General features: G+C 43.0%; 1 protein-coding gene across 1 annotated transcript in view; it reads left to right on the plus strand.

Annotated features, from left to right (window-relative positions):
- The first annotated feature begins 1,315 nt into the window (after nt 1–1,315).
- The window catches only part of PRKD1 (protein kinase D1), a 244,044-nt gene continuing 231,254 nt past the window's right edge, over nt 1,316–14,105 (plus strand). The window contains exon 1 of the mRNA XM_075843500.1: nt 1,316–1,864. Coding sequence (XP_075699615.1) covers nt 1,703–1,864 — 162 coding nt within the window. The 5' untranslated portion in view covers nt 1,316–1,702. The remainder of the gene's footprint in view (nt 1,865–14,105) is intronic.

Here is a 14,105-nt window from a genome sequence, read left to right on the forward strand (position 1 = left end):
GTGGCAAAGAAAGTACAGGCAAGTCAAAATCTGCCTTTTCTGCCTGCAAAAAACTCTGTGTGAACATCACACTGAGTTTTTTGCAGGAGGAAAATTCCTCCTGCAAAAACTGCTCCAGTAGGTTTTTGCACAGTGGTTTGACAAAAACTCGTCAAAACACTCGTCGAGGTTTTTTTTTCCTCTTTCTGACTCATTGAAATGGGGTTTTGGAGGCGGAAACCACCTCAGGATGGGTCATGTTGCTTCTTTTTACCATGACGAGTTTTTTTTACTCGTGGTAAAAAAACTCGTCTGCCTCCCATTGAAATCAATAGGAGGCATTTTCGGGCGGTTTTTGAGGAGTTTTTTGGCACGGTTTCTGCCCCAAAAAAACTCGTCAAAAAACTCCGTGTGAACAGGGCCTAAGGCTCTGTTCACACAGTTTTTTGCAGGCTGAAAAATCTGCGAAAACTGCTTTCTCTGCCTCCCATTGATGTCAATGGGAGGTCAGAGACAGAAACGCCTGAACAAAAGGGCATAACGGTTCTCTTTCCCGCGAGCCAGAAAACTCTGTGAACATTTCCTTCAAGGGGTTTTCATGTGTGGTTTTTCGAGTTATTAAAAAGAGTGGCAGGGATGGATTGCAAAAAAAAAAAAAAAGAAGAGCCATCACTCACCTCACAGATCCCCGCTTGATGTGCTTGTGCACCGCCATGATCACTGCAGCAAGTCACTGGTCTCAGTGGGTATAAGGCACCAGATCGCTTAGGCATGTGATTGGCGACTGCGATCACGTGGGCATACGGGCACCTTATGATAATAAATTGCGCGGGGAGGTCCAGAGCGGTGGCGCAGGAACGTTGGGGATCTGTGAGGTGAGTAATAACGGTTTTTAATGCAATGCTCCTGCATTTGTCACTTTTTGGAATAACTCGGAAAACCCCTAAAAGTTGTCCCACCAAGTAGCAGTTGCTTACTATACACTTCTATGGACATGGAGTATTGAAGATGATTGTGGCCCTTCAAAAATCTTGGTAAAGTATGTAAAAAATCATGGCACAAATAGGCAAGAGTTTGTGTGTATTGGAGGCCTAAGGACAATATGAAGGAGGTGACTAGAAATGTCGCAGGAATAAGCCAGTAAATATAAATAAGCTTCGCAGCCACAGCTTTACAATGCTCGGTCTTGTAGGTAATGTAATAGTCACCTGAGACCTGTCATTAGAGTTTCCTGCTCTCGGTGTAACCAGCCGGGGAGTCCCGGAGCGTTTATGTGCAGAGCAGGAGGCGTGCGTGTTACTGTGACCGGCAGGGGGAGCTCGACTTCCAGAATAATGGTTGACCGGCAGGGGGGGCCCGTGTGGTGCTGTTGTCTGTAGTGTAGTGTATGTGTGTGGGCGCCAGTCGGACTTGTTGTTGGGTAAAGTTTTGCTGGAAGGGAAGAGGCGGCTGTGGCGCGGTGTTTGTCAGTCCCGGTGGCCGTGCTTCTAACGGGAGTGTGAGCCCCGTGTGCCGGGAGTGCGGCTATGTGGCTGGAAGTTGTGTGTTCGTCCCGCAGTGGTCTCCGTGAGTGTCCGCTGTGTGTGTAACTTGTGCCGGGAGCGGTGTCGGGGTGCATGCCTGCCGTTTAGTCACGTCCCGCGCTTCGGGGTGCGGCTGTGTGTGTGACCCGTGTCCCCCCTCCTCTCCCCCTGGTGTCTCCCGCTGGCGGGCCCAGTTGTCTATGAGCGCCCCCCCGGTGATCCGGCCGCCCAGCCCCGCGGGCCCCGGCCTCTCCCTACAGATCCAGATCGGCCTCAGCCGGGAGCCCGTCCTACTACCCGAGCCCGGGGAGCTAAGCCTGGGGGCCGTGCGAGAGATGGCCTGCTCCATCGTGGACCAGAAGGTGAGGCCCACTCTTATATATTACTGCTGCATGCTGATGTCTGCTACACAGGGATACATCTGTCCAGCTGCCCGGACACACAATACTACTACTACTCATCATCATCATCCACCTTATACATCACACACCTCCTCAGCGCTCTCTACTATAACTTATATACATCACACACCTCCTCAGCACTCTCTACTATAACTTATATACATCACACACCTCCTCAGCGCTCTCTACTATAACTTATATACATCACACACCTCCTCAGCGCTCTCTACTATAACTTATATACATCGCACACCTCCTCAGCGCTCTCTACTATAACTTATATACATCACACACCTCCTCAGCGCTCTCTACTATAACTTATATACATCGCACACCTCCTCAGCGCTCTCTACTATAACTTATATACATCACACACCTCCTCAGCGCTCTCTACTATAACTTATATACATCACACACCTCCTCAGCGCTCTCTACTATAACTTATATACATCGCACACCTCCTCAGCGCTCTCTACTATAACTTATATACATCGCACACCTCCTCAGCGCTCTCTACTATAACTTATATACATCGCACACCTCCTCAGCGCTCTCTACTATAACTTATATACATCACACACCTCCTCAGCACTCTCTACTATAACTTATATACATCACACACCTCCTCAGCGCTCTCTACTATAACTTATATACATCACACACCTCCTCAGCGCTCTCTACTATAACTTATATACATCGCACACCTCCTCAGCGCTCTCTACTATAACTTATATACATCGCACACCTCCTCAGCGCTCTCTACTATAACTTATATACATCGCACACCTCCTCAGCGCTCTCTACTATAACTTATATACATCGCACACCTCCTCAGCGCTCTCTACTATAACTTATATACATCACACGCCTCCTCAGCGCTCTCTACTATAACTTATATACATCGCACACCTCCTCAGCGCTCTCTACTATAACTTATATACATCGCACACCTCCTCAGCGCTCTCTACTATAACTTATATACATCGCACACCTCCTCAGCGCTCTCTACTATAACTTATATACATCGCACACCTCCTCAGCGCTCTCTACTATAACTTATATACATCGCACACCTCCTCAGCGCTCTCTACTATAACTTATATACATCGCACACCTCCTCAGCGCTCTCTACTATAACTTATATACATCACACGCCTCCTCAGCGCTCTCTACTATAACTTATATACATCACACGCCTCCTCAGCGCTCTCTACTATAACTTATATACATCGCACACCTCCTCAGCGCTCTCTACTATAACTTATATACATCACACGCCTCCTCAGCGCTCTACTATAACTTATATACATCACACACCTCCTCAGCACTCTCTACTATAACTTATATACATCGCACACCACCTCAGCGCTCTCTACTATAACTTATATACATCGCACACCTCAGCGCTCTCTACTATAACTTATATACATCGCACACCTCCTCAGCGCTCTCTACTATAACTTATATACATCGCGCACACCTCAGCGCTCTCTACTATAACTTATATACATCGCACACCTCCTCAGCGCTCTCTACTATAACTTATATACATCGCACACCTCCTCAGCGCTCTCTACTATAACTTATATACATCGCACACCTCCTCAGCGCTCTCTACTATAACTTATATACATCGCACACCTCCTCAGCGCTCTCTACTATAACTTATATACATCGCACACCTCCTCAGCGCTCTCTACTATAACTTATATACATCGCACACCTCCTCAGCGCTCTCTACTATAACTTATATACATCGCACACCTCCTCAGCGCTCTCTACTATAACTTATATACATCGCACACCTCCTCAGCGCTCTCTACTATAACTTATATACATCGCACACCTCCTCAGCGCTCTCTACTATAACTTATATACATCGCACACCTCCTCAGCGCTCTCTACTATAACTTATATACATCGCACACCTCCTCAGCGCTCTCTACTATAACTTATATACATCGCACACCTCCTCAGCGCTCTCTACTATAACTTATATACATCGCACACCTCCTCAGCGCTCTCTACTATAACTTATATACATCGCACACCTCCTCAGCGCTCTCTACTATAACTTATATACATCGCACACCTCCTCAGCGCTCTCTACTATAACTTATATACATCGCACACCTCCTCAGCGCTCTCTACTATAACTTATATACATCGCACACCTCCTCAGCGCTCTCTACTATAACTTATATACATCGCACACCTCCTCAGCGCTCTCTACTATAACTTATATACATCGCACACCTCCTCAGCGCTCTCTACTATAACTTATATACATCGCACACCTCCTCAGCGCTCTCTACTATAACTTATATACATCGCACACCTCCTCAGCGCTCTCTACTATAACTTATATACATCGCACACCTCCTCAGCGCTCTCTACTATAACTTATATACATCGCACACCTCCTCAGCGCTCTCTACTATAACTTATATACATCGCACACCTCCTCAGCGCTCTCTACTATAACTTATATACATCGCACACCTCCTCAGCGCTCTCTACTATAACTTATATACATCGCACACCTCCTCAGCGCTCTCTACTATAACTTATATACATCGCACACCTCCTCAGCGCTCTCTACTATAACTTATATACATCGCACACCTCCTCAGCGCTCTCTACTATAACTTATATACATCGCACACCTCCTCAGCGCTCTCTACTATAACTTATATACATCGCACACCTCCTCAGCGCTCTCTACTATAACTTATATACATCGCACACCTCCTCAGCGCTCTCTACTATAACTTATATACATCGCACACCTCCTCAGCGCTCTCTACTATAACTTATATACATCGCACACCTCCTCAGCGCTCTCTACTATAACTTATATACATCGCACACCTCCTCAGCGCTCTCTACTATAACTTATATACATCGCACACCTCCTCAGCGCTCTCTACTATAACTTATATACATCGCACACCTCCTCAGCGCTCTCTACTATAACTTATATACATCGCACACCTCCTCAGCGCTCTCTACTATAACTTATATACATCGCACACCTCCTCAGCGCTCTCTACTATAACTTATATACATCGCACGCCTCCTCAGCGCTCTCTACTATAACTTATATACATCGCACGCCTCCTCAGCGCTCTCTACTATAACTTATATACATCACACACCTCCTCAGCGCTCTCTATTATAACTTATATACATCACACGCCTCCTCAGCGCTCTCTACTATAACTTATATACATCGCACGCCTCCTCAGCGCTCTCTACTATAACTTATATGCATCGCACACCTCAGCGCTCTCTCCTATAACTTATATACATCGCACACCTCCTCAGCGCTCTCTACTATAACTTATATACATCACACACCTCCTCAGCGCTCTCTACTATAACTTATATACATCGCACACCTCCTCAGCGCTCTCTACTATAACTTATATACATCACACACCACCTCAGCGCTCTCTACTATAACTTATATACATCACACACCTCCTCAGCGCTCTCTACTATAACTTATATACATCACACACCTCCTCAGCGCTCTCTACTATAACTTATATACATCACACACCTCCTCAGCGCTCTCTACTATAACTTATATACATCGCACACCTCCTCAGCGCTCTCTACTATAACTTATATACATCGCACACCTCCTCAGCGCTCTCTACTATAACTTATATACATCGCACACCTCCTCAGCGCTCTCTACTATAACTTATATACATCGCACACCTCCTCAGCGCTCTCTACTATAACTTATATACATCGCACACCTCCTCAGCGCTCTCTACTATAACTTATATACATCACACGCCTCCTCAGCGCTCTCTACTATAACTTATATACATCACACGCCTCCTCAGCACTCTCTACTATAACTTATATACATCACACGCCTCCTCAGCGCTCTCTACTATAACTTATATACATCACACGCCTCCTCAGCGCTCTCTATTATAACTTATATACATCGCACACCTCCTCAGCGCTCTCTACTATAACTTATATACATCGCACACCTCCTCAGCGCTCTCTACTATAACTTATATACATCGCACACCTCCTCAGCGCTCTCTACTATAACTTATATACATCACACACCTCCTCAGCGCTCTCTATTATAACTTATATACATCACAGCCCTGTAGCATCTAAATGTAGAACACAACTTTATAATTCTATACATCATCACATATTACACACTTGTTCACGGAGACCCCATATGCCACCACACAAAGTGCCTACATGTCCGTTACATCCTGCAACATCTGTATTTATCTTAACATCTATCACAAGTTATTTGTATTTATACCAGCCCCCGTTTATAATAACCGATGTATTATATACGGCCCGCAGCATCTGTCACTTATGCCAGACAATACTCAGCTCTAAAACTTTACTTTGTCTTCCTGAAGATTTTCTATATAGTTTTCTGTGCTCGTCCATATTTTGATGATGGATTAAAGGAATTTGACTATATGCTTTTATGTTATAGTCCTGTACATATTTATCTATGTTGCTCTTAATCATAGCTCTGACTTCTGATCTGTATATATAATTTGTGCTAATAGGCCACATATTCTATATATATTAATGCAGAAAAATATGTGGCAAATCTGCAGCAAAATCTGCATGTGCCACATGCAGATTTCACCCCACATTGAAAAGTGTACAATTTTGCAGCAGAAGTTCACATGCTGCAGATTTTAGAATCTGCCAGCAGGTCAGTTATAACCTATATATCACACTGGTCGGGCAGAACTTGCACCATATTTATTAGACCTTGACATTGGTAATATAGGTAATATGGTATAAAAAAAAAACATGTCAGATTTTTTACAGTTTCTTTGGTGACCTCGTGACGACTTGGCTTTATAGTATTGTACAATTTTGCCATAAAGTATTGACAACTCTTACAGGATCTTCTCAACATTATTGCAATATTGCTCACACTGAAGTATATATGTTACGTACATTATCTAGATTTGTTATGTACACTCTATTATTTATTTCTGTTACTTATATAGCGCCAACATATTCTGCAGCGCTGTACAGAAGTTGTCCTCACGCACAGTACCCAGTGGGGCTCACAAGCGAAGTTCCCTATCTGTTTATTTTTGGAGGGTGGGAGGAAACAGGAGTACCTGGAGGAAACCCACACAAGCACAGGGAGAACATACAAACTTCATGCAGTTGTTGCTCTTGGTTGGATTTGAAGCCAGGCGTCCAGCGCTGCGAGCCAATAGTGCTGACCACTGAGACACTGTGTGCTTTTTTTCATGTTACATGCAGTTTTATATTTTTCAGCAGATTTAACTTTTTGCCTTGCAAACCCTCCTCACTTGCCTTGTTTGTTTTTGTTATCTTTTTCTGAAATTTCAACAAAAAAAATAAATCATCAGAAAATACAAGTCTTTGAAGGGGTTGTCAAGTTTAAAAATCCCATTATCATTTACCCTATTGGGGAGTTAGTAGAGTGGGGGGGGGGGGGTCACGTGTTCAGGATCCTCATCTCTTGAGCAGAGTGGTTACAAATAGCGCCTCTTGCATTATATAGACATCCCATTGATGTGAATTGTCGCTGTGTAATGCTGAATTTTCCCTCTGGTAGCGCAGTATATAAATGTAACACTTAAGGCCGGGATTCCCCACATATTACAACTGACAGCTGGGGGGTCATAGCAGGGGGACGCTTTGTGATCAGCTTATTGTCAAAGAGGAGAACCCCTTTAAGTTACCAACGTGTTAAAAATTCTGTTCATCTCTTCGTTATATCTGTTTTAGGGAAAGCTAGGTGACCGCCAATATGGTCATTGAAACCGCTCCAACAGATGTTTCCACTCCGCTTTCCCAGGTTGCTGAATGACTTGACCAGTTATGGGTGCTGGGATGTATTGCTGCATTATAGAAAGATTTGCTGTTCAGAAGTTAGGGTGACGACTCTTGTGGAAGCTGTAATGACAATCCTATCAGTAGCCGCCCAGCTTCCCTACAAACCAAGAAACATTAATGACTTGAGGGAGGAGGACAAGGCCTTGTGTTTACTGGAGAGTCTGTGGGAAGGGAGGAATTATTATTAGGACTTTAATAGTTACCAGAGTTATTTCTACCACTTGAATGATGGCATGTTTGTGCTGCCAGTGGAAGGTAGGTAGCTGTGCCCGTAGAACAGCCGGCACCCGTGTGAAGTGAAGGTGAAGCAGGCACAGCCAGATTTCTATGAAATGACTTTTGTGACGTGTCATCTGTGTAGTCAATAGAAGAGCAGCAAGAGAGGAAATGTAAGAACAGCAGCAGACAACGTCATCCTCTCCCGAACACCAAGAGGAAGTGTGTGCACAGGCCTCATGAGCATTGAAAATGGCATCAGAATGTGAAGCCACACATATTTCATCTACTGGTGTAGCAGCGAGGAGTTTCTCTTAACTCTTCAAGGGTTTTTCCCATAATCGATATTTATGATCTGCCTACAGAATAGGTAATAAATATATGATCGGTGGGGGCCCTGGGACCCCGACTGATCCCGAGGATGGGCTGTCCCTGTGAGCCCCATATGAATGGATCGCTACTGCTCATGCTCGACCACAGCTCCATTCACTTCAATGGGACTGCCGAGCACTATCTCCTGCAGCCCCATATAAAGGGAATGGAGCAATGGTTGAGCGTGGGCTGTACCAATCCATTCATATGGGGCGCACAGGCACTGCCAGGTAAGCCCATTCTCGGGATCGGTGGGGTCCCAGTGGTTGGACCTCCACTGATCAGATATTTATTTATCATCTATCCTGTGGATAGGTGATAGGTTTCTCCCCCCCCCCCCCCCCCAGGACTGCCTTCACTCTGCCTCTCTGTTAAAGAGGCTCTGTCACCAGATTTTGCAACCCCTATCTGCTATTGCAGCAGATAGGCGCTGCAATGTAGATTACAGTAACGTTTTTATTTTAAAAAAACGAGCATTTTTGGCCAAGTTATGACCATTTTCGTATTTATGCAAATGAGGCTTGCAAAAGTACAACTGGGCGTGTTGAAAAGTAAAAGTACAACTGGGCGTGTATTATGTGCGTACATCGGGGCGTGTTTACTACTTTTACTAGCTGGGCTTTCTGATGAGAAGTATCATCCACTTCTCTTCACAACGCCCAGCTTCTGGCAGTGCAGCACTGTGACGTCACTCACAGGTCCTGCATCGTGACGGCCACATCGGCACCAGAGGCTACAGTTGATTCTGCAGCAGCATCAGCGTTTGCAGGTAAGATCGACTTACCTGCAAATGCTGATGCTGCTGCAGAATCAACTGTAGCCTCTGGTGCCGATGTGGCCGTCACGATGCAGGACCTGTGAGTGACGTCACAGATCTGCACTGTCAGAAGCTGGGCGTTCTGAAGAGAAGAGGATGTTACTTCTCTTCAGAGCGCCCAGCTAGTAAAAGTAGTAAACACGCCCCGATGTACGCACATAATACACGCCCAGTTGTACTTTTACTTTTAAACACACCCACTTGGACTTTTGCAAGCCTCATTTGCATAATTACAAAAATGGTCATAACTTGGCCAAAAATGCTCGTTTTTTAAAAATAAAAACGTTACTGTAATCTACATTGCAGCGCCTATCTGCTGCAATAGCAGATAGGGGTTGCAAAATCTGGTGACAGAGCCTCTTTAAAGTGATCCTATTTTACACTACAACTGGAGTGCTGTCTCGTATTTCGGAGTGTGCTGGTTATTTGGGACACTGGTCGAGTGTCCGAACGGGAATTTTTTTGCACCCTATACAGAAGGAACGGTGCTGCTTTTTCTTTGTTTTTTGATTTTATTTATATATATATATATATATATATATATATATATATATATATATAATGTGTGTGTGTGTATGTTAAAAAAAATAAAAACATTCCCATTTTCCCTCTAAAGTAAAGCAAACAAAATTGGTGTTGCTGCGTTCATAAAAGCCTGAACTATTACAATATAGCGTTGTATAACGCGCACTGTGAACGCCGTAAATAATTGAAACCGCCAAAATTGCTGTTTTTTTGTTAACTTCGCTCTTAAAGAAAAAAAAAAGTGATCAAAAAGTTGTATGTACCAAAAATGGTACTGATAAATACTACAGCTCATCCCGCAAAAAATTGAGCAGTGAAGGCTTATCTATGAAAAAATAAAAAAAGTTATGGCTCTCAGAATGTGGAGACACAAAACAAATTTTTTCAACTAATAGGTTTTTTTCATTAACCCCTTCCCGACCACCCCACGTAGATTAACGGGCTGCGGAGCTGGTCCTTGTGCCTGCAGCCCGTTAATCTACATGTGCTCCTAACAGAGCACACAGACGCTCCCCGCAGCCCGGCATCTCCCAGTACGGGCTGCTACTAGCAGCCTTAGTACTGGGGGAAAACATCGGGTCGGATCACAGCGGTGAACCGAACCGATTAACCCCTTAATTGCGGCAGTCAATAGCGACCGCCTCATTTAAGTTGTTATAGCAACATCGGAACCCCGTTACGCAATTGAGGGGGCGATTACGTCCAGAGACAGGACTTAATATGCTTCCGGTCAGTGTGAAACTGACAGGTATAATACATAAGTATTTGCAGGGTATTATAACAACGATCCAACAATTGGATCTTCAGGTGACTAGTGGGACTAAAAAAAAAACTTTTTAAAAAGTTACAAAAAATTTACAAAGGTAAAATGTCAAAATAATAAAATCGCCTTTTTTCCCTTATAAAGTCCTTTATTATTAGAAAAGAAAGAAATAAACAATGCATAATTGGTATTGCCGCGTCCGTAACGGCCTGAACTATAAACATATAATGTAATTTATCCCGCACAGTGACCGCCATAAAAAAAAAAAAGAATAAAAAGCAATATGAGTTTTGACGGTCTAATTATAATAAAATCAGCAAAAAAACCTATGAGATCAAAATGCTCACTATACCCCTAGATAAATTCTTTAGGGCTGTAGTTTCCCAAATGGGGTCACTTCTGGGGGTTGTCCACTTTTTTGGTCCCTCAGGGGCTTTGCAAATGCGACATGACACCCGAAAACCAATTGAGTAAACTTGAGCTCCAAATAGCGCTCCTTCCCTTCTGAGCCCTGCCGTGTGTCCAAACATCCGTTTATTGCCACATATGGAGTATTGCCGTAATCCGGAGAAATTGCTTTACAAATCTTGGGACGCTTTTTCTTCTTTATTTCTTGTAAAAATTTATAATTTCTAAGTTTTACTGAAAAAAATTTAGATTTTCATTTTTACGGACTAATTCCACGAAATTCATCAAAAAACCTGTGGAGTTAAAATGCTCACTATACCCCTTGATGAATTCCTTAAGGGGTGTAGTTTACCAAATGGTCTAGTTTTGGGGGTGTTTCCACTGTTTTGGCCCCACAAGACCTCTTCAAACCTGACATGGTGCCTTAAATAAAGTCTAATAAAAAGGAGGCCCCAAAATCCTCTAGGTGCTCCTTTGCTGCTGAGGCCGGTGTTTCAGTCCAGTAGCGCACTAGGGCCACATGTGGGAAATTTCGAAAAACTGCAGAATCTGGGTAATAAATATTGAGTTGCATTTCTCTGGTAAAACCTTTTGTGTTACAGAAAAAAATGGATTAAAATGGATTTTCTGACAAAAAAAAGAAATGTGTAAATTTCCCCTCTACTTTGCTTTAATTCCTGTGAAATACCTAAAGGGTTAAGAAACTTTCTAAATGCTGTTTTGAATACTTTGAGGGGTTCAGTTTTTAAAATTGGGTGACTTATGGGGGTTTCTAATATATAAGGACCTCAAAGCCACTTCAGAACTGAACTGGTACCTATAAAAATAGGTTTTGGAAATTTTCATGAAAATGTGAGAAATTGCTGCTAAAGTTCTACTAAGCCTTGTAACGTCCTTAAAATAAAATAATGTTCAAAAAACAATGCAAATATAAAGTAGACATATTGGATATGTGAAATAGTAACTATTTTGTGTGTTATTACGATTTGTTTTACAAGCAGATAAAATGAGAAAAATCATAATTTTTGCAAATTTTCTTTACATTTTGGTGTTTTTCACAAATAAGCAATGATTTTATTGACCAAATTTTTCCTCTAGCATAAAGTACAATATGTCACAAGAAAACAATCTCAGAATTGCTTATATAGGAAAAAGCATTCCAGAGTTTACCACATAAATTGACACATGTCAGATTTGAAAAAATGGGGCTGACCCTGAAGGCCAAAATGAGCTCCTGAAAGGGTTAAAAGTAGTAAAATAAATATATTTAAAAAAAAACTATAAATTTGGTATCACCGTAATCTTATTGAGCCACAGAATAAAGTTAAGGTGTCGTTTTTACAATCGAGGCTTTACATTTTTTTTTCCAATTTCAGCCCGCAAATATATATTTTTTTCAGTTTCCCAGTACATTTATATGGTACTTTAATTGCTCCCAATAGAAACTACAATTCCTCCTGCAAAAAAAATAAGACCTCACACCACTCTTTTGACGGAAAAATAAAAAAGTTATGGCTCTTGGAAGGTGGGGAGTGAAAAACGAAAAGATTTAAAATAAAAAAATGTCTCGGCCCTGAAGGGGTTAAGTGTGCAGCGTCTGTCATGATGACAGGCTTTATTCAGACGAACGGGAATTACGTCCGTGCAACGCGCGTGATTTTCACGCGAGTCGCACGGACCTATATTAGTCTATGAGGCCATGCGGACATGTGCGTGATTTTTACTCAGCGTGAGTCCGCTGAAAAAACCTCACGACATGTCCGTCGTTTGGGCGTTTTGCGCGAATCACGCACCCATTGAAGTCAATGGGTGCGTGAAAACAACGCATGTCGCACGGAAGCACTTCCGTGCGTACGACGTGATTCGCGCAACAGCTGTCAAAAGGCAGAATGAAAACAAAAGCACCACATGCTTTTCTGTTTACAAACATCCAAACGGAGTGTCATGATGGCGGCTGCGCGAAAAGCATGCAACCGCGCATCATATGCTGCAGCCACACGGAGCTGTTAAGTGGCGTTTGCGCACGCAAAACGCCGCGTTTTTGCGTGCGCAAAAACGCCACGCTCGTGTGAACCCAGCCTTAGTTAAAGCCTCTTTAAGATGTAAAACATGGCAGTATATGTTGCAGCATTCAGGGGCTGTAAGGCTAGATTCACACCACGTTTGTCTATCCTGTTGAAACATCCGTTTGATATTTTATTTGTAAACTGATCCTGTACAGGAGTGTTAGGTTTACAAAGGTGCTTCTGTCACGTTTTAAGCGTTCCTTGGCCTTTGTTTGACATGCTTCTGTCAGAGTCCTGCTTTTCAACAGGCAAGTCATCCTTTTGGACCTACATTTTATAAATGGAAAAAAAACAAACAGGAATTTTCAACACAGTAGCCAAACGTAGTGTTAACCTAGCCTAAGGTGGGTGTGCCATGTATGTTTATTACGGGTGTAGACATTGCGTGTCCATGTCCATGGCACCAGCAAAAAAGTAAAGATTATTGTGGAACGAGTTCAAGTTGTAGTCTTCATTGTAATCTTTATTACACCAATAAGTTGCGTAGCGTCGTTTCGTCTCATTCTCACTTTAGAGCCCCTTTCAGGTATCCATGGCACCGTCACGTTGCAGTTGTATGCTGCATAGCGTTTCTTTTACTGGTGAAACACATGTTTCTAACTTATTTCACCTGCAAAAAACACTTGGCACACTACATAAAAGTGCAGTGAATGAGGTCACAGGGCGCCTCTCAGCCAGTCAGACACCTGTAAGGTTATGTGCACACATAGTTACATAGTTTATACGGTTGAAAATAGACACATGTCCATCAAGTTCAACCAAGGGATGGGAAAGGGGAAGTAAAAAATGTCTACACATAGGAGCTAATATTTTGTCATTCCAGGAAATTATCTAACCCTTTTTTAAAGCCATCTCCTGTCCCTGCTGTGACCAGCTCCTGCGGTAGGCTATTCCATAGATTCACCGTCCTCACAGTAAAGAAGGCTTGTCGCCTCTGCAGGTTGAACCTTTTTTTCTCCAGACGGAGGGAGTGCCCCCTTGTCTTTTGAGGGGGTTTTACATGGAACAGGATTTCACCCTATTTTTTGTATGTGCCATTAATATATTTATATAAGTTAATCATGTCCCCCCTTAGTCGTCTCTTTTCAAGGCTAAATCGGTTTCATTCTTTTAATCTTTCCTCATAACTTAGATTCTCCATGCCCC

The sequence above is a fragment of the Rhinoderma darwinii genome, chromosome 12 (genome assembly GCF_050947455.1).
Source record: "Rhinoderma darwinii isolate aRhiDar2 chromosome 12, aRhiDar2.hap1, whole genome shotgun sequence".
NCBI classification, from domain to species: Eukaryota; Metazoa; Chordata; class Amphibia; order Anura; family Rhinodermatidae; genus Rhinoderma; species Rhinoderma darwinii.